The sequence below is a fragment of the Ylistrum balloti genome, unplaced genomic scaffold (assembly GCF_031769215.1).
Source record: "Ylistrum balloti isolate Yb309-2 unplaced genomic scaffold, AGI_CSIRO_Ybal_v1 Utg372120, whole genome shotgun sequence".
Taxonomy (NCBI): Eukaryota; Metazoa; Mollusca; class Bivalvia; order Pectinida; family Pectinidae; genus Ylistrum; species Ylistrum balloti.
In genome coordinates, this window is record NW_026783014.1 from 3,679 (window position 1) to 26,679 (window position 23,001).

The 23,001-nt window shown below is 36.2% G+C and overlaps 1 protein-coding gene across 1 annotated transcript; it reads left to right on the plus strand.

The window, feature by feature from the left end:
• The first annotated feature begins 3,460 nt into the window (after positions 1–3,460).
• LOC132564278 (nose resistant to fluoxetine protein 6-like) lies at positions 3,461–10,819 on the plus strand. Its single transcript, XM_060228948.1, has 10 exons — positions 3,461–3,608; positions 4,649–4,742; positions 5,772–5,864; positions 6,212–6,374; positions 6,503–6,582; positions 6,695–6,793; positions 9,068–9,215; positions 9,604–9,790; positions 10,071–10,213; positions 10,700–10,819. The coding sequence occupies exons 1-10, from the start codon at positions 3,461–3,463 to the stop codon at positions 10,817–10,819; spliced, it is 1,275 nt and encodes a 424-aa protein (XP_060084931.1).
• The last annotated feature ends 12,182 nt before the right edge of the window (positions 10,820–23,001 follow it).

Consider the following 23,001-nt stretch of genomic DNA (forward strand, 5'->3'; position numbering starts at 1 on the left):
TAGTGTGTTTTGTCCTGATAATGTTGTTCTTTATTACAGTACAGTGTGTGGTGTGTTTTGTCCTGGTGATGTTCTTTATTACATTACAGTGTGTGGTGTGTTTTGTCCTGATAATGTTGTTCTTTATTACAGCACAGTGTGTGGTGTGTTTTGTCCTGGTGATGTTCTTTATTACAGTACAGTGTGTGGTGTGTTATAATGATAATGTTGTTCTTTATTACAGTACAGTGTGTGGTGTGTTTTGTCCTGGGGATGTTCTTTATTACAGTACAGTGTGTGGTGTGTTTTGTCCTGTTAATGTTGTTCTTTATTACAGTACAGTGTGTGGTGTGTTTTGTCCTGGTGATGTTGTTCTTTATTACAGTACAGTGTGTGGTGCGTTTTATCCTGTTAATGTTGTTCTTTATTACAGTACAGTGTGTGGTGTGTTTTGTCCTGGTGATGTTCTTTATTACATTACAGTGTGTGGTGTGTTTTATCCTGTTAATGTTGTTCTTTATTACAGTACAGTGTGTGGTGTGTTTTGTCCTGGTGATGTTGTTCTTTATTACAGTACAGTGTGTGGTGCGTTTTATCCTGATAATGTTCTTCTTTATTACAGTACAGTGTGTGGTGTGTTTTGTCCTGGTGATGTTGTTCTTTATTACAGTACAGTGTGTGGTGTGGTTTATCCTGATAATGTTCTTCTTTATTACAGTACAGTGTGTGGTGCGTTTTATTACAGTACAGTGTGTGGTGCGTTTTATCCTGATAATGTTCTTCTTTATTACAGTACAGTGTGTAGTGTGTTTTGTCCTGATAATGTTGTTCTTTATTACAGCACAGTGTGTAGTGTGTTTTGTCCTGATAATGTTGTTCTTTATTACAGTACAGTGTGTGGTGCGTTTTATCCTGTTAATGTTGTTCTTTATTACAGTACAGTGTGTAGTGTGTTTTGTCCTGGTGATGTTGTTCTTTATTACAGTACAGTGTGTGGTGCGTTTTATCCTGATAATGATGTTCTTTATTACAGTACAGTGTGTAGTGTGTTTTGTCCTGGTGATGTTGTTCTTTATTACAGTACAGTGTGTGGTGCGTTTTATCCTGGTGATGTTGTTCTTTATTGCAGTACAGTGTGTGGTGTGTTTTGTCCTGGTGATGTTGTTCTTTATTACAGTACAGTGTGTAGTGTGTTCTGTCCTGGTGATGTTCTTTATTACAGTACAGTGTGTGGTGTGTTTTGTCCTGGTGATGTTCTTTATTACAGTACAGTGTGTGGTGTGTTTTGTCCTGGTGATGTTGTTCTTTATTACAGTACAGTGTGTGGTGTGTGTTGTCCTGGTGATGTTCTTTATTACAATACAGTGTGTAGTGTGTGTTGTCCTGGTGATGTTCTTTATTAGAGTACCGTGTGGTATGTTATAATAATAATGTTGTTCTTTATTACAGTACAGTGTGTGGTGTGTTTTGTCCTGATAATGTTGTTCTTTATTACAGTACCGTGTGTGGTGTGTTTTGTCCTGATAATGTTGTTCTTTATTAGAGTACCGTGTGGTATGTTATAATAATAATGTTGTTCTTTATTACAGTACAGTGTGTAGTGTGTTCTGTCCTGGTGATGTTCTTTATTACAGCACAGTGTGTAGTGTGTTTTGTCCTGATAATGTTGTTCTTTATTACAGTATAGTGTGTGGTTTGTTTTGTCCTGGTGATGTTCTTTATTACAGCACAGTGTGTAGTGTGTTCTGTCCTGGTGATGTTCTTTATTACAGCACAGTGTGTAGTGTGTTTTGTCCTGATAATGTTGTTCTTTATTACAGTACAGTGTGTAGTGTGTTCTGTCCTGGTGATGTTCTTTATTACAGCACAGTGTGTAGTGTGTTTTGTCCTGATAATGTTGTTCTTTATTACAGTACAGTGTGTAGTGTGTTTTGTCCTGATAATGTTGTTCTTTATTACAGTATAGTGTGTGGTTTGTTTTGTCCTGGTGATGTTGTTCTTTATTACAGTACAGTGTGTGGTTTGTTTTGTCCTGGTGATGTTGTTCTTTATTACAGTACAGTGTGTGGTATGTTATAATGATAATGTTGTTCTTTATTACAGTATAGTGTGTGGTTTGTTTTGTCCTGGTGATGTTGTTCTTTATTACAGTACAGTGTGTGGTATGTTATAATGATAATGTTGTTCTTTATTACAGTATAGTGTGTGGTTTGTTTTGTCCTGGTGATGTTGTTCTTTATTACAGTACAGTGTGTAGTGTGTTCTGTCCTGGTGATGTTCTTTATTACAGTACAGTGGGTGGTGTGTGTTGTCCTGGTGATGTTGTTCTTTATTACAGTACAGTGTGTGGTGTGTGTTGTCCTGGTGATGTTCTTTATTACAGTACAGTGTGTAGTGTGTGTTGTCCTGGTGATGTTCTTTATTACAGTACAGTGTGTGGTGTGTTTTGTCCTGATAATGTTGTTCTTTATTACAGTACAGTGTGTGGTGTGTTTTGTCCTGGTGATGTTCTTCTTTATTACAGTACAGTGTGTGGTGCGTTTTATCCTGATAATGATGTTCTTTATTACAGTACAGTGTGTAGTGTGTTTTGTCCTGGTGATGTTGTTCTTTATTGCAGTACAGTGTGTGGTGTGTTTTGTCCTGGTGATGTTGTTCTTTATTACAGTACAGTGTGTAGTGTGTTTTATCCTGATAATGTTGTTCTTTATTACAGTACAGTGTGCGGTGTGTTTTTTCTCCTAATGGTTTTGTCGACCTTGTTTGATGTGATGTACTCTCGGCACCAGAAAAAATTCAACATGACCGTTCCGTATGAGAACGGAGTAACTTCAGAGAGTAAATATCGTGTTAACGGAGATGTCGAGAATTCTTCAAAACCTAGACAACCAGGTAATACAGCACAAATAACCATGTAATACAACCAAACCCACACAACCAGGTAATACAACGCAAATAACCAGGTAATACAACAAAACTAACCGGGTAATACAACAAAACACCAACAACCAGTTAATATAACACAAATAACCACAACACACACTATCAGGTATTATAACACAACACACACTATCAGGTATTACAACACGAACAACCTTGTATTACAGTGCTACAGAAACCGTGGCATATTTCCCTAAGGACTGTTATCGAATTCTTGTCTGTATAGAGTCGGAAACTTTTCCTGAATCCGAATTCAATTCTAACGGAACTGCCTGAACAATTCCGATTGATAATCCACGCCACTCGGAGCTTGTAACCATAAGAAACATAACTTCGCTCTCATAAATATATTTATTCCGTCTAAAGTAAAACCAGAATTTGAAATAAATGGATATATTACATCTCTCAAAGAAACAACAAACTAAGCTGGAGTACATTCTATTTTGTCCACGTATCATTAAAGACATTGTTTAAGCTTGATCTGAGCTAAACATTTCAGGCCTTTCATGTCTTTTCTACAGGTATCTGTGCGAGACTTGCCATGACGTTTTCTGTGTACACTAATGGCCGGAAGTTGATGAGCACAAAACAGGCAGGTGGCGCTCTTGGTGCCATCAACGGAATTCGATTCCTCAGCATTTCCTGGGTGGTTCTAGGACACTCATTTTCGTCGGATATGAATAATCTTCGTAAGTCCATAATCGGGATACAAATGGTAGTTTTGCCAGCCTTCATTAACATCTGAGTTTGTATACCGATGATGTCACATGACGTCATTAGCATCTAATGATTTATACAATTAGTATTACGACCCAGAATACGCCTTGTTGTTACCAGGAATATAACCAAAAGTTCTAAATCATCTTTACCTTACAGCTCGATAGAAAACTAAAGTAAGATGTTAAATGTTTATAAAGCAGATAGCAAATTACATATGCTTTATAGTTTTACCTTTCGAAATTGTTTGACTCAGATATAGGATTTATAGAAGTACAATAGGAGAACAAAAATGTAGTGCCATGAATGTATCATTGAGTTATACTGACTCTGTTTCTTGGTGCACTAAGAGAACAAAGAAAGTAGTGCCATCAGTGTATCATTGAGTTATACTGACTCTGTCTCTCGGTGCACTAAGAGAACAAAGAAAGTAGTGCCATCAGTGTATCATTGAGTTATACTGACTCTGTCTCTCGGTGCACTAAGAGAACAAAGAAAGTAGTGCCATCAGTGTATCATTGAGTTATACTGACTCTGTCTCTCGGTGGATGGTAAATTGGTATTTTGAGTGGCTTTAATTGATTCTAATAGAGTTCTACGCAAGCAGTAGACTGGATTATCTACATTATAACTTCTCAAATATCTTATTATGCTAGATCAGTAAATTGTCACTGGAACAGTGGTAGACTATGTGTTGATAATAATTCAAATTAACATAAAGGCGTCTCTAAGGAATCTATAGTTAAATTCAATAGGATGTTATCTTTTAAAGCATTGGATATAGATAACTTGTTATATGTTAAAACAGTTCTTTATCAATTGTCTTTTATCAATTAGTGACCTCTGTTGAAATACTTGGAATATCCCAAGTAGAGGCCATTAAAATGTACTTTCTAACATACTGTTTCTTCTTTATAGAAACCATTATTAAAACTGGCTACATTATGTCAGAAGGATTAGACATCAGTATTTTATGTCAGAAATATGAATGTGAAAAAGTCTTTTCTTGCAGAAAATCCTACATTTATGGCGGATTTCATAAGCAACTGGACATCCATGGTTTTGGTCAATGGTCTCCTGTCTGTAGACTCATTTTTCACCCTAAGGTAAGTGAAAAAGACAAACCTAGGGTCAAATCCCACCATTTTCAAGGTACATGACATAATTGGATAATATGACGGAACTCCTTCACCAATAGGAACGTCAAGTAGAGGGGTATTAGGATCAAGCTCTTTCTCCCTACGGTATGTTATAAAGAGGAAGTCCTTTATCCTCGGGTACATGTACGTCCTTTCCCCTTAGTTATGTAAAATAGAAAACTCCTTCTCTCTTAGGTATGCCAAATAGAGGACCTACTTCTCCCTCAGGTATGTCAAAAATAGAAAACTCCATCTCCCTCAGGTATGTCAAAAAGAGCAACTCCTTCTCCCTCAGGTATGTCAAATAGAAAACTCCATCTCCCTCAGGTATGTCAAAAAGAGCAACTCCTTCTGCCACAGGTACATTAAATACTGAAACACCTTCCCCATCAGGTTTGTCAAATACTGAAACTCCTTAACCCTCAGGTATGTCAAATAGAGCAAACAAGGATCATTTGGTATTATGTCCTAACCAGTCGCCATACCCTTGTGTATTACATTTGGTATTATGTCCTAACCAGTCCCCATATCCTTGTGTATTACATTTGGTATTATGTCCTAACCAGTCCCCATATCCTTGTGTATTACATTTGGTATTATGTCCTAACCAGTCCCCATACCCTTGTGTATTACATTTGGTATTATGTCCTAACCAGTCCCCATATCCTTGTGTATTACATTTGGTATTATGTCCTAACCAGTCGCCATACCCTTGTGTATTACATTTGGTATTATGTCCTAACCACTCCCCATATCCTTGTGTATTACATTTGGTATTATGTCCTAACCAGTCGCCATACCCTTGTGTATTACATTTGGTATTATGTCCTAATCCGTTCCCATATTCTTGTGTATTACATTTGGTATTATGTCCTAACCAGTCCCAATATCCTTGTGTATTACATGTGTCATTTGGCGCTAATTGGTCCCCCTACACTTGTATGGCGACTCTGACGTTGCTTTGCAGTACATTTACGAATGATAAATATGTTACAGCGGGCTGCTGGTGTCCTACCTGTTTATGAGGGAGATGAAAAGGGAAAAGGGACGAATAAACTGGTTCATGTTCTACTTTCACCGCTTCTGGAGGTAAGTATGACATGGAAATGTCATGTTTATCGAACTAAGTGCCATTTCAAATGAACTTTTACATTTCGCAAACCTATAATTACATCTACAAATGAATGGCGCGGTGTATTCAATATATTTCTTTGTTCTATACCTGGGGACATATTATTAAGTATCATATCGTATTGTTGTTCTTTAGTTGGTAGACAGTAGTGATTACATGTCGTTATCCTCGATTGTCGGACTCAGATTTATACTTTGCGGGTGACATTTAATAACGTATAACTGCACGAATGAAATAAATGATTGATTTAGTAATATAAAAAAGTTCTGTTATCTTTTTTCAAGTTGTCTTCTGCATATTTCAGGCTTACTCCAGCTTATATGTTGGTACTATTTCTCGATATGTCTCTGCTTCGCTATCTCGGGGACGGACCGTTCTGGAGTAAAGAGGGATTGGAACCCAATTGCAGGGAGAACTGGTGGACGAATCTCCTATACATCAACAATGTCTACAAAAAACGGAAAATGGTAGATACACCTTTATAGATGGCTCATCATTTTAAAACATGAGTGATATTGATAATGTGACCGATAAATACATGTGTTTGTTGCTATACAATGAATCCTGTTGTAGCGTATTGTCATGTTGTTTGCAGTGTTTTGGCTGGTCTTGGTATCTGGCCAATGACATGCAGTTCTATGTCGTGAGCCCTCTCCTTTTGGTGCCTCTTTATTTGTAAGTAATTTTTTTGTGTTTGCTTTTATTTTTAGTTTTGTTTTTGACATATTTGTCATACGTCAATTTCCTTTATTGTCTAACTACATATGACCATTTCTTGATTTTACAGCTGGAAAAAAATAGGATTATTTGTAAGCTTCTTGGCGTTATTGGGAATCTGGATAGTAACCGGAATTATATCTGGACATTACGAGCTCTTACCCACATTGTTTTCTACAGACACCGCAAGAATGATGTAAGTAGAAATATTTTGGTTCTCTTGTCTGTTCTTACCATATTGTAATTTGTAATATTTTGACATTTGTTATATCTTTCTTCGTTACAATGGATATTGATGTCATGAAGTTCCGCTACGTCATAATACAAGTGCATCATAATGAAATATATGTAATGGGTTTGATAATACTGATAACAAGGCTAAATGTGATAAAGAAAGTCTATCTTAGAGATGCTTAAAACTGACAATGCAAGTGGTGACCAATAATATAATAATTCATTTCCTTCTTCTGAAAGAACACGATAGGGGTTGCGTTGTTATGAATTTATTTGTTGGTATGTTTTTTCCGAGCAAAACATACATCTCATTTCATTTATATAAACGGAAAAATAAATAAATGACTATTTATGTTAATTGGATAATATTTATCTGTTTGTCATATATACCTACTCAACGTCAATGTTGAAGATCTTGGGTTCTTGGAAGAAAAAAAAAGATAAAATTAATGTTGTTAAATCTATATGAAGATGAGCCGCGTTGCCCTGTCATTAAAGTAATGATAACCGGTTTGATAAGTTGCAGACCTCTTTACCCTGGGATGCCCGTACATGTTTCCAAACAAGGCTTGGACTAAACTGTTGGTCTTTCTTCACAATCAATGTCAGATGTGTCAGGCGGTTGGTCTTGTCTCCATCAATGTCAGATGTGTCATGCGGTTGGTCTTGTCTCCATCAATGTCAGATGTGTCAGGCGGTTGGTCTTGTCTCCATCAATGTCAGATGTGTCAGGCGGTTGGTCTTGTCTCCATCTATGTCAGATGTGTCAGGCGGTTGGTCTTGTCTCCATCAATGTCAGATGTGTCAGGCGGTTGGTCTTGTCTCCATCTATGTCAGATGTGTCAGGCGGTTGGTCTTGTCTCCATCTATGTCAGATGTGTCAGGCGGTTGGTCTTGTCTCCATCTATGTCAGATGTGTCAGGCGGTTGGTCTTGTCTCCATCTATGTCAGATGTGTCAGGCGGTTGGTCTTGTCTCCATCTATGTCAGATGTGTCAGGCGGTTGGTCTTGTCTCCATCAATGTCAGATGTGTCAGGCGGTTGGTCTTGTCTCCATCTATGTCAGATGTGTCAGGCGGTTGGTCTTGTCTCCATCTATGTCAGATGTGTCAGGCGGTTGGTCTTGTCTCCATCTATGTCAGATTTGTGAGGCGGTTAGTTCTTTTCTTTAGCAACTTATTATTTTCACTTTTGTACGGCGCGTGGCATTTTCAACCTCAACTGAATCTGTTTGATTTTTCTGTTCTTTGCCATCTGGATTTGATAAGGGCTTCTTTGTCATAGTGTTAAGGAACATGATATTTCTTTTGTGTGTTAAGCATTGTCAAATAGACGAATACTTAGCATTTCCCTCCATGTATTGAACATAGGTTGATGAGGAACCTGGCCTTTCCTTCACGTGTTAAATATTGTCAGATTGACGAAGAATTTGACCTTTCCTTCACGTGTTAAATGTTGTCTGATTGACGAAGAATTTGACCTTTCCTTTACGTGTTAAATATTGTCTGATTGACGAAGAATTTGACCTTTCCTTCACGTGTTAAATATTGTCTGATTGACGAAGAATTTGACCTTTCCTTCACGTGTTAAATATTGTCTGATTGACGAAGAATTTGACCTTTCCTTCACGTGTTAAATATTGTCTGATTGACGAAGAATTTGACCTTTCCTTCACGTGTTAAATATTGTCTGATTGACGAAGAATTTGACCTTTCCTTCACGTGTTAAATGTTGTCTGATTGACGAAGAATTTGACCTTTCCTTCACGTGTTAAATGTTGTCTGATTGACGAAGAATTTGACCTTTCCTTCACGTGTTAAATGTTGTCTGATTGACGAAGAATTTGACCTTTCCTTCACGTGTTAAATATTGTCAGATTGACGAAGAATTTGACCTTTCCTTCACGTGTTAAATATTGTCAGATTGACGAAGAATTTGACCTTTCCTTCACGTGTTAAATATTGTCAGATTGACGAAGAATTTGGCCTTTCCTTCAAGTGTTAAATATTGACAGATTGACGAAGAACTTGGCTTTTCATTTGTGTCTTAGACATCGTGAGGTGACAAGAAATCTGGCCTTTCCTTCATGTGTTAAACCATCGTGAACAAGATGAGTTATATTGTCATTCATTTGAACCATTTCTCTTCAACAGGATCTTCGTTTCTTGTGTAATGTTATAAATGAGATTCATATTTTCGATAATGTAAAGTGAATATCTTTTTTTTTTCAGGGCCCAACAGGATAAATACTTTTATGAGTATTACATAGTACCTTGGTGCCGCATGGGACCTTACATCGTTGGTATAGTGACCGGGTACATCATCTACAAGACCGACGGCAAATTTAAAATACCAAAGGTGTGGCATTCGTGAAGTAAACAGCTTAAAGTCACCTTTCATAGACAGTATGAATGCTGTCTGCATTAAAAAAAACTTACATAATTCGCATAGGATCGATATTCACTGGTATAATAATATCTATGGTGATTCTTTCTACAAATTTCACCTTGTTAATATCCAAATAAGGCAAAAATCATCTGTAATACATATAAGATATATTAGACTTACCATTTCCATTGTTTACATGTTACCTACTACATGCAATTAACATCACGCACAAGGTCTTACAATGTTGGTTTTTAAATCTCTGTCTCTCTGTCGGCCCCCACCCCCTACCCAACCACCTACTCAATCCTAGTTTTCTTTCATCCTGTTAAATATACATTGTGGTACTTATTTTGAAAAGGGTATCAACATGTTGGTTTGGACAGCAATTGCCTTGACCGCATTACTTGTTGTGTATGGAATAAACGGCCCTGTCGAAGGCGATGATTGGGGTAATGGCGTGAACGCGCTCTACAACGCCGTCCATCGTTCCGTTTGGGGCATGTGCGTTTGCTGGGTCATATTTGCATGTGTCACAGGCAACGGAGGTAAGGATGAATGAAATCATTTTAAGTTTGGGTCATATTCGGATGTGCCACGGGCTATGGGGTAATAATGAATACTTAATTTGCCATGCATAATTATTATTTTAACAACATCCTATCGTAAAAGTCGAATTGTATGAATCGGATTTATCAGAATTGGCAGGTCTTTACCCAATATTAATCAATTGAAGGTACTCCTAGCTTTGTGTTTGATTAAATATTATCGATATCATCATACAATTTCAATTTAAACCCGTATATATTTATCTCTTTTTTTTTGCAGGAATAGTGAACGACTTTCTCTCCTGGAAGCTGTTCGTCCCCCTCGGTAAACTCAGCTATTGCATCTATCTGACACATCTCCTCGTCCTGGAGTACTATCTTCTCTCAATGCGACAATCTATGTATGCCACCACTCTTGAATTGGTAAGTAACTTCGTTTGAATTGTGATATGTATCTATTTAGATAGTTCGGCACCATTATAGAAAGATTAGGTCAATGATGTGTCGTCCTTTAAGTAACTTTTTGGGTTTGATCTGTTGGGTTATAGTTAAGATATTTGGAGCGAAGCATAAACATTTAGTCATTCTTATGGAAGGACCGATTTGGCGTCAAGGGTTGTAAATTATCCAAGATGTGATGGGACGAAGGTCGATCAAATTTGCTTGATCTTCGAAACGCACCGAATGAAGAACATGGACGATACGTTTTATACCAACTCAGTTGTTGGGGTTGATGATTACAAATCAGAAGTTTGGGTTGATATTTAGGTTGATCTCTTGTTGTTAGCGATTTGATGTTTGCTTGTAAATAAATGATACGAATTAATATTTGCATTTTAATAATTTAATACTTTGTTCTTATTTCTAAACTATTCCTAAGTTCCCAACTTCTTCCGTATCTCATTTCAGACTTTCCTTTTCCTTGGAACCTTGATGTTGTCCATTCTGGTGTCTATTGTCGCTTCGCTCGCTTTTGAGGCCCCGATGATGGCTCTGGAGAAGGTTGTATTTCGACGAGGCAAAAAATGAAACGTGCAACAACTTATCGGAAGCTGGAAGTCAGAGATTATAACAGGCATCATATCAAGTATATGAATTCTGTCGTCATTGTAATGAATGAACCAACTCTAGCTACAATTGATGGCATTCCTGAAATAACTTTTTTCTATCAATTTTCTCTCTCAAAGTTGAAAAGTATTAAATATCTCATGTACAATGATCACTTCTTAATTTTGCATCTGAATGGAAATCAAGCATTCCTTTAATAGTCCTTCTGTGCTTGATTCATTCCGAAATATTAAAACAACAAGAAAATACCAACTTGTCAACCTAATCATAATCCAAAATTCAAATTCAATAAAACTAGAGCAAAATATTAACATTTATTAAGATTTACTCGGAGATTCCTGCAAAAGTATAAAAGGCATCGGATCAGATGTTCCGGAAGATTAGGTGTCTTCTGATTCATCGACGACACCAGTTAACTCCCCTATCAATTCATAAACCTGGATCTTTTGAAACCCTATGCTATGAGTTTGTTTCTAAGCGGACGAAAATTGTGATAATAGGAACAGGTCCTTGAATATCGAAACAACTGCGATATATAGTTTGGTGGAAATATGTCCACGTTGGTTTCTTTTTAGGAAAAGATCGAGATAAGAGACTGTCTCAGAAGAGTATGTCGTGTCCCTGATTGCCAATTCTGCTGGGTATAAATGCTGGTAGTGGTCAATAAATTTCTTGTTATTTGAAGAAAAGACGTCATCAAAATATTTTTCAAAATGAAATTAAGAGATATTGCAGTGTCTTTGTGGCCTGTTTAGATAAGCCTTTCGATAAATTCGACTTCGTATTAAAACAAAACAAGTCAGCCAACACAGGGACATAGTTCATAGTTAGTTACAATCATATATTGGTACTGCTGTTCACCTTTCTTGGAAAAGAAATCTGTCATAACGAGAGAACATTCTCTCATATAAGACTGGGATATGGTAGTATACTGAGGGGGAAAATCAAATGTTCTTACAGAAGAAATGCTATTTAGGTGAGGGTGTTGAAGATTGGTTAGAAGCTCTTTGGGGTTCTTTGAAAGCCACAAACTATTTATTTCACTTCGTGAGTAAACAGTATCAAAATTAGACTACAACATATTTTTGGTTGAACAGCTAGACGGGTCAGCAATGAAACGTTGTTTATAAGGATTCTTGTGAAGTAATCTATTATTAACAGGGATGTTGGAAAGGGGGCGTATCATTATCATTAATAGACATTCTATTGGAATTATTGCATAATGTATCAGTGTCTGTATACAAGAATCAAGTTAGTGAATGAGAACAAAGCAAAAGTCTGTATTCCACGACTCCGATGGTTAGGCACCATTAAACGATTTGCATGATAGATACATGTATGTGATTGTGCCTGCAGATAAAATAACTTCTCATTTATTCTTTGTCTGTAGATATTATTACATATCCTGCATACAGGAAAATACGGCTGGTTGAAAACCCGAAGGAATCCTACGTTCATATTATCCAGTCTTTCAAGAGATTAAGTACTAACAAATCACGTTTCGATTTCACAAAGAATTTATCAGTTAATGTTTGGTTACGGACCTTCTGCGTTTATCTTGGATTCCTAAACTTTACAAAAATCGATTTATAAAACGTTGTATCGATAGCACGTCTAGCTCTTTTATCCAAGCTTCTTATTACTATTCCTGTTATGATCAAATCAGGGATACGATATTATCACTGTTTATTCTTACACTAGAAGTAAAAGTAACGGAATGTGAATTGTTAAGTACTTCAAAGAAGAACACTCTTTTTACCACTATGTTCACTTCAACACTTCTTTCAAAAGAATGCATCTGGTGGTACAAGTACAGTTACACGTATGTTAAGTATTCTGAAATGTATTCCGCGAAAAGTTCGCTAAAGCAGGAAATTGTGAAGTTTAAAACGAAACTGAATTTAAAGAAGAGCTTGTCAAAACATGGCAAAAAGCCGCTGTCCAGCGTGTAGATGACTTGTTAAGATATATTGATGATATACTGTATTTTCATAACAAGATATTTATTTACTCTGTACATAGTATATACCAACAGACTAAGAAATCAAGGATCCAGGATATTCTTTATCAGCTATTCCAACAGTTCCAAAAGGTGCAAATTGCTACCAAGCTGTATGATTAACGTGATGATTTCCATTTCAATATAGTTGATTTTCTATTTCTCTGGCCAAATATTCGCTTGTTCCAGATATCAGGAGTTTTAATAAATTACTCGACAACTGACAAATTTACTACACAGGTATTCGAGTAATCCAGGTTGAAAAGTTTTGTGGTCGCCAACGAAATTTCATTGAGAAACATTTCAATTCATGGCGTGATATGACTTTTTGATTTCGATGTTCGCTGGCATGTCTGGTGTTAGGTGTTTACATGTATCTTGTTCGCTTTTATCACGTCACATGATATACTTCAACTGACCAAGAATAACTTTTATTCGTTCATACTATGTCCTCGTTTCTACGATTTTGAATTCGGATTACAATTAGATTGTGTTGTAGGTTTTTCTGTTTTCGTTACCTAAGAAAATATGTTTGTGACAAAACCAATATAATACGATATAACACACATTCATATCAAGCACATGTCTCGTACATGTGGAAAACCAAAAACTCAACAGAATCCTAAATTCAATAAAACCAGAGCAAAACTACAATGAGTATAATACGATCTACATATCATAATACAATACATACATGTATTTTTTTTTTTAATTTTCCTGGACATCCCTCGGATAAATCTATCTGCTTCAATCGTAATTATGATCCAAGACTACATGTAAAAAATCCGAAATTGATTGAATCACGGACAACATTTTGAACAAAGATCTACAGCTAACAGCTTTTGAGGGTCGTACAGCCGTTTATAAACATACTCAAATGTGCTAGGTTTCCCATGTTCACAACTCCACCAAGGGTTAAAAACTACGGTAAAATGTATTACGACTAACGACGGTTTTAAGTGTCCAGTTTACAAAACAATTATCACAAATTATGTTCTTTTTTCAAAAGGATTCATCATGGTATATTCCACAAGAAAAAACAAAGCATTTTGGTGTGAAGAGCACAGAGTATATACTAAATAAATTGTAGAAAGTTGAATGGAACTTGTTAGGATTCAAGAAATATTTGTTATTGAAGAGATGGAATTTACTGTCACAGAAACAAGGAACAAGGGACACAAAAAAAAACAATGTTATTGAAGAGATGAAATTTACTGCTACAGAGACAACTAATAAGGAGCACCAAAAACAATGTTATTGAAGAGATGAAATTTACTGTCTCAGAAACAATTATTATTACATTTATATAATAAATGGATCAGTCATACAATATGACCATAGATAAATAAAAACATCAACCACTTAAAAAGGACAATATCTAATACAATTTTTATATCGATATCACTTATTTGAAGGCCGCATGAAAAATCTGGATATTTAGTGGAATAAGATTATTCAGGTTACAAATGGAATTCAGAATAATATTTCTTTGGTTAGTGTAGAGAGGACAATGAAGAAACATATGCTTACAGTCTCCAATTTGATAACCACACAGGGAGGCAGGACTATCATTTAAATGAGAGTTAAACAAGTCAGATTTTTAGTTAGTAAGTTTCTAAGTTGATATAATATTAAGTTTTATCGCCATGGTAATTGAAGATATCAACACATAAAGATTGTAAATGGACATGATTATGATGTCAAAATCCTTCTGTAAAATTATAGAAAGAAACACACAGACAGGATCATCCAATTCTGCTGTAAGAGAAGGAAAGAAAATATTACGATATAAATAGTCTTTATTTTATCATTCTAGTGTCATAAGGAGCCCGTTTAGTCTTTATTTTATCATTCTAGTGTCATAAGGAGTCCGTTTAGTCTTTATTTTATCATTCTAGTGTCATAAGCAATCCGTTTAGTCTTTATTCTATCATTCTAGTGTCATAAGCAATCCGTTTAGTCTTTATTCTATCATTCTCATGTCATAAGGAGCCCGTTTAGTCTTTATTCTATCATTCTCATGTCATAAGGAGTCCGTTTAGTCTTTATTTTATCATTCTCATGTCATAAGGAGTCCGTTTAGTCTTTATTTTATCATTCTAGTGTCATAAGGAGTCCGTTTAGTCTTTATTTTATCATTCTCGTATTGACAACATCTTCGTTGCGTTTGGTGGTAAGATCTTCTTACAGACTATTGGCATTCCTATGGGAAACAACTGCCCCCTTGGTTTCGAAAAGTTCCAAAATTTAGTCCAAGATGCAGGTGTATTGTGTAATTTAGCTTGTGAATGCGGACTATTTCTGTCTCATGTCATTACCTGTTTGTCGTATCTTAATCTCATAGTAGTAGATGTTATGCACCCGACAGTGATGTTTGTTCAATCTTTAATCATAACTATTTATAGTCAGTGATGTAATACATATAGCTATTGTCAGTATCGTCCGCACTGAATGGCCAGGGATAACTTTCAGTAGATTTACACACTCATAAAGATAAGTTATCTCGAACAAATCACCAACGTATGTCTCATCGCCCCATTCCAGCGTTGTCAGTCATCTCCACCGTCCGTATCAGAAAAAAACATATACATATATGGTTCTGTAAACAAAGTAAGGGGATTGGATAAGACATTTGCTTAAAATGTTTTCTGTCGGAGTCAAGCTTTAAGTATGTCTTTTCATACAATTTGACCAATAGCTTGGACAAAGAAAAAGAATATTGTAAAATTAATATCAATCTTAAATTTCGAACGATGCTCGACCTTGACCCAAATACAAAAGTTCAATATTTGTGCCGTCGGTCACATCAGTGGTGACACATTCCATAAGAACTGTTCTACAGATCCAGTGCTCTCCTGGAACAACACATGGACTCTCTATTAAGAATTTAGAAAAATGAATATGTACAGATATATTATAGTCTTTATTTTCGTCGTGTCATTAATGGTAGTCGGAGCGGCTGCAGAAAATTCCACAAATGGAGGACCCCAAAGGTTTGCTCATACAAACAGTGTCTCTGAGAAATCGACTTCTATCATCACCAGAGAACCAGTACCAACGACAACTCATGTTAACAGCGTCTCTGTTAAAACCACTTCCGGTACCACTAGTGGACCAGTACCAGCGATACCTAATACCAACAGCGTCAGCAACTCCACAGCTGTGGGAAAGCAGCTCTCAAAATATTGGACAAATTTACAAAAGTTTCTTCAAAACCCAAACATTTTAACCGTTTTTCAAAATCAAATGGGAGAGTTCATTAAAACTAACAATGTGTCGTTTCCTATCTCAGTCATGACTCCAGAAAATTTACAAAAAGTACTCCTGTTACTAGGCTCTGGTTCCAATAACTTACAAGGTATTTCTCAGTACGCGGGATTGCTCGGGAACTTCTCTAATGATCTACGGAATGTTACTGAAGAACTGGAACAGCACATCTCACCTCAGTGTTTCAGTCACTTGGAATTTCTTGTCTCGGAACTTCTGAAAAGGGAGCAATGGGCATTCAAAAGTAAGTAGTATCACGATGGGCGATCAGAAGTAAGTAGTATCACGATGGGCGATCAAAAGTCAGTAGTATCACGATGGGCTATCAAAAGTAAGTAGTATCACGATGGGCGATCAAAAGTCAGTAGTATCACGATGGGCTATCAAAAGTAAGTAGTATCACGATGGGCGATCAAAAGTAAGCAGTATCACGATGGGCTATCAAAAGTAAGCAGTATCACGATGGGCTATCAAAAGTAAGTAGTATCACGATGGGCTATCAAAAGTAAGTAGTATCACGATGGGCTATCAAAAGTCAGCAGTATCACGATGGGCTATCAAAAGTAAGTAGTATCACGATGGGCGATCAAAAGTCAGCAGTATCACGATGGGCTATCAAAAGTAAGTAGTATCACGATGGGCGATCAAAAGTAAGTAGTATCACGATGGGCGATCAAAAGTAAGTAGTATCACGATGGGCGATCAAAAGTAAGTAGTATCACGATGGGCGATCAAAAGTAAGTAGTATCACGATGGGCGATCAAAAGTCAGTAGTATCACGATGGGCGATCAAAAGTCAGCAGTATCACGATGGGCTATCAAAAGTAAGTAGTATCACGATGGGCGATCAAAAGTCAGCAGAATCACGATGGGCGATCAAAAGTAAGCAGTATCACGATGGGCTATCAAAAGTAAGTAGTATCATGATTGGTAAGTTTTAACAATGTACACGTCCAGGTAAGTTTTAATAATGGACACATCCAGGTAAGTTTAAATAATGAATACGTTTAGGTAAGTTTTAATAATGGACACGTCAAGGTAAATTTCAATAATGGAACTACCAGGTAAGTTTTAATAATGGACACGTCTAGGTAAATTTTAATAATGGACACCTATAGGTATTTTTTTAAAAAATGGACACTACCAGGTTAGTTTAAATACTGGACACGTCCAGGTAATTTTTAATAATGGACAGGTCTAAGTAAGCTTTAATAATGGACACGTCCAGGTAATTTTTAATAATGGACAGGTCTAGGTAAGCTTTAATAATGGACACGTCCAGGTAAGTTTTAATAATTGACAGGTCTAGGTTAATTTCAATAAAGGGCACTACCAGGTTAGTTTTAATAATGTACACGTCTAGGCAAGGTTTTATAATGGTCACTACCATGTAAGTTTTAATAATGAACATTTCCAGGCAAGTTTTAATGACGGATCTTACCTTGTAAGTTTTAATAAGGAACATTTCCAGGCAAGTTTTAATGACGGATCTTACCAGGTAAGTTTTAATAATGGACACGTCCAGGTATGTTTTAATAATGGACATGTCTAGGTAAGTTTTAATAATAGACACTCCCAGGTAAGTTTTAATAATGAACACTTCCAGGTAAGTTTTAATGATGGACCTTACCAGGTAAGTTTTAATAATGGACACGTCCAGGTATGTTATAATAATGGACAGGTCTAGGTAAGTTTTAATAATAGACACTCCCAGGTAAGTTTTGATAATGAACACTTCCAGGTCAGTTTTAATAATGGACAGGTCTAGGTAAGTTTTAATAATGGACACGTCCAGGTAAGTTTCAATGGTGGACCTTACCAGGTAAGTTTTAATAATGGACACGTCCAGGTATGTTTTAATAATGGACATGTCTAGGTAAGTTTTAATAACGGATCTTACCTTGTAAGTTTTAATAAGGAACATTTCCAGGCAAGTTTTAATGACGGATCTTACCAGGTAAGTTTTAATAATGGACACGTCCAGGTATGTTTTAATAATGGACATGTCTAGGTAAGTTTTAATAATAGACACTCCCAGGTAAGTTTTAATAATGAACACTTCCAGGTAAGTTTTAATGATGGACCTTACCAGGTAAGTTTTAATAATGGACACGTCCAGGTATGTTATAATAATGGACAGGTCTAGGTAAGTTTTAATAATAGACACTCCCAGGTAAGTTTTGATAATGAACACTTCCAGGTCAGTTTTAATAATGGACAGGTCTAGGTAAGTTTTAATAATGGACACGTCCAGGTAAGTTTCAATGATGGACCTTACCAGGTAAGTTTTAATAATGGACACGTCCAGGTATGTTTTAATAATGGACATGTCTAGGTAAGTTTTAATAATAGACACTCCCAGGTAAGTTTTAATAATGAACACTTCCAGGTAAGTTTTAATGATGGACCTTACCAGGTAAGTTTTAATAATGGACACGTCCAGGTATGTTATAATAATGGACATGTCTAGGTAAGTTTTAATAATAGACACTCCCAGGTAAGTTTTAATAATGAACACTTCCAGGTAAGTTTTAATAATGGACAGGTCTAGGTAAGTTTTAATAATGAACACGTCCAGGTAAGTTTTAATAATGGACACGTCCAGGTAAGTTTTAATAATGGACACGTCCAGGTATGTTTTGCCTATCAATTGACCTTTGTTGTAGTATATAATTAAGTGTATATAGTGAGATATTGATGATTTATATAAAGTATAATAGGAGTATAACATTGGACATTGAATCTAATCTTCATCCTCTGACATATTAAGCTTCGGATATATCTAGTTGATTGAAATTCAACACACATTAATTCAACACCAATCATTACAATTTCAAGAAATTTCTGTATAATAGTGGCGACTCAAATAAGTGTTAAAAGAACAAGATCAGAAAGTGGTGTTGATAGTGATAAGATATAACATGCATTGGACAAAAACAAGATATACTTTAAGGCTCTGTTGCCATCAAAGAGAAAGCAATAGGCCAGATATGTCATTATTAACTTTTCTACTAAAGAGCAATAATGAATTTAATGTAGAAACATGGGGAACTACTTTATGATACAAGTAGACCTGAAAATAAATACTTATTGTCTATCCGAGAGATAGCCAACCAACGCAGTAGCTCACTATACATGGTATACCACAGTCTTCAAACTGCCGCGAATCTCTAAAGCATGCTTCCTTCTCTCCTTTAGCTAAACAGATATATCATGATACATTTCTATGGGCTGACTAAAGTCAAATTATTAGATATTAAATCACGCTCGTGGGTAAATAAAAGAATAAGTTATGTATATATTTAAAAACGACTTTTCGAAAACAGTTCTTCCAAAAGTTGACGGCATAGATATATGTCGATGATTTAATACCACAGACCTGTAACCATTCTTGAAGAAAGGCATTATTTTTACCAAGAAAGGGACATCATAAACATTCATGGATAATATAAATACTTGCCGTAACTTTTAATCAAAGTACTGAAAGTACTGAGAGGCTAAACGTTTTGAAAAATGTTCACAGATAACCGCAAAGCTATATTACTTTCCCCATACTCCTACACTTTGGAATGCAAAAATTACTAAAATAAGAGAACCAGAGGCTATTTTTCTTAGTTTTAAGCGATTTTATATCTTCTTTAATTCTTATTTCAAATTTGACGACATTAATGTGAATAAATCAAAATAGGTAAAAAAAAAAATAAATAACAAAATACACACAACCATATATTTATCGCCAACAAGCCAAATGATAAATAGTTCTATGATGATGTTGACTAAATAAAACCTTTGAAATACCCAAGATGTTGCAATTACTATCCTATCAATATGAGGACTTTATACCTACTTCTTTATTTTAAATGCATTACAAAGTAAAAGTCCTTACTTATTATAATTATATTGGTAGTTGAGGTAAGTAGATAAGGTATACACAGCATTTCAGATAGATAAAAGTGTAAGTAATTACATTAAGTGTATTTATATGCCTATCTTCCTTGAAGTATCATGGTTAGACTTTTCTTCCAGTAATTATGTCTATAAAGGCATAGTTCTATGAGATTAAACCAGACTTCCATACATATACAAATTTACACTATTTTCACTATAGCTGCTACTATTTCTGATCTCCAATGCATTAGATAATGTCACTATGACACGCTAAATGAATAAATATGTTATGGAAATTATAGTTAATTGATAATTATAAACATGAATATTTTGGGGTTTTTTTGCATACGCGCTTTGTATTTTCATTTCAAGGAACTTTGATACACATTAACACACCTTTAGAAATCAGCACAATCAACCTTCATCAAATAAAACTAAAAGGCAAAAAATATAAGTTATAACAAAGTCAACATCATGATCAGTACAGTATTAAAAATAGATCATTCATAAATTATGAGCACCAAATGTACCTTGCCTACGAAGCGCAAACTTTTTATCTTCAAAAACTTGAAAAAGTGTCATGGCGGTGGGTGTAAAAATCCTGAAAAAAGTGTCATATCGGCGGGTGTGCGCGTGGGACGAACAGTCCAATTTTGTGACGTCTAGTGAGGTAAAGTGATGTTATTAAGACGATCTTGCCACAACGATAAGGATTAAAACAAAATTGATGTTCTGTTTGTAAGATTTGTTTTTTTCATAAGTGCTGTTTGTTGATGATTCAAACCAAAAACCCAGACTAGCTTCTTATCAACTCGCACGTACAGTGTTCTGTACGCTTACGTCATGTCGAGAATTCCGTAAAATATATTGTTCAAAATTTATCAATAGTTCAACCACACTGCGCTTCTTTTTTGAAATATATAGTAATCGTATAGTTATGAAAAAAATAAACTAATTTTGGATGCTTTTAAAATAGCGATTTGAAAAATCACGGCATTATTTACGCAGAAAATTGCAGCTAGAGTTTTCTAACTCTTTTCGATATTTCAGCCAATGAGAAGGCCAGGATCGGTTAATTTTTTCTGAAAGACCGTCGCAATAGGCTATGCGTACTGAGTACGTTTAGCCTAAAAAATCCATTGACGTCAGTTTCGCCATCTGTACAATATAAAATACATAATACAATGTGTAACAACTATCAACCTGATTTTAGGCCTATCATTTCCGAGCTGTGATCTGATTGGTTCCTTAAGCGCCAAGAATAAAATGGCATATATTGGTGCTCCACATAAATGGGGGTGGTTGAGGGTGGCTTAAATTATGAAAATAAAGACAAAATTAGTTGTTGTTTTATATCTCAATAACAGCACACATAATGATGTTGTCAGATTTGTCATATGTAAAAGAATGTTTACAGTGATCGACGCCGCTGGTAAAATTCATTCCGGACTATTTGATGGGGACATGTTATGGATTGGTTCGTATGACGAGTGTCTTGCGGTGCATGCCGGGAAGTTTGACGGGAAACACTGCATAGCAAATTTACCACTCACAAATTTATTGGTACGTCTTGAAACCTTAATACCAATAATCTGAAAATCGATAATCTGAAAATCGAATATAAATACTCAATTTAAGGTTTTAGGCAATAACCGTTGTACAGTCAAACATTCTATCACAGGACTGACATCTTGGTACAGGTAACATACATTCTATCGAACGATTGGCATGACACTTGGCACAGGTAACATGCTCTCTGTCAGAGGTCTTGCATCATTCTTGGTACAGGTAACACATTCTGTGTAGAGTTTGGCATCTTTCTTTTCACAGGCATCACACCTAGTACAGGTAACACATTCTCTCAGGGGACTGGAATCACACCTGGTATAGGTAACACACATTCTCTCAGAGGACTAGAATTACACCTGGTACAGGTAACACATTTTTTCAGGGGACTGGAATCACACCTGGTACAGGTAATATTTTCTCCCAGGGTACTGGAATCACACCTGGTACAGGTAACACACATTCTCTCGGGGGACTAGAATCACACCTGGTATCACATCTGGTACAGGTAACACTTTCTCTCGGGGGACTGGAATCACACCTGGTACAGGTAACACTTTCTCTCAGGGGACTGGAATCACACTTGGTACAGGTAACACACCTTCTCTCGGGGGACTAGAATTACACCTGTTACAGGTAACACACATTCTCTCGGGGGACTAGAATTACACCTGGTACAGGTAACACCTTTTTCAGGGGACTGGAATCACACTTGGTACAGGTAACACACATTGTGTCAGGGGACTGAAATTACACCTGTTACAGGTAACACACATTCTCTCAGGGGACTGGAAATACACATGGTACAGGTAACACACATTCTCTCGGGGGACTGAAATTACACCTGGTATCACACCTGGTACAGGTAACACTTTCTCTCAGGGGACTGGAATCACACCTGGTACAGATAACACTTTCTCTCAGGGGACTGGTATCACACCTGGTACAGGTAACACTTTCTCTCAGGGGACTAGAATTACACCTGGTACAGGTAACACTTTCTCTCGGGGGACTGGAATTACACCTGGTACAGGTAACACACATTCTCTCAGTGGACTGGAATTACACCTGGTACAGGTAACACACATTCTCTCGGGGAACTGATATCACACCTGGTAGAGATAACATATTCTGTCAGGGGACTGGAATCCATTCTCTCAGGGGACAAGAATCACCAATAGTAAAAGTTATTACATAACTGTGGTGTTGATCCATAATGTCACCTTATTATTCCGTAACTGCTTTTTTATTTCAAAGAAGAAAAAAGAAATATCAAACATATGCGTGCACATACATTCTGACATACATTTTACAAAACGAGACCGATATCTACAAGTGGGCACACAAATTGTCTGTCCTAATATAATGTAATGTTATACTGTAAGTATGAAACAGTGGTTTCACGAACTAGTCTGTATGATGA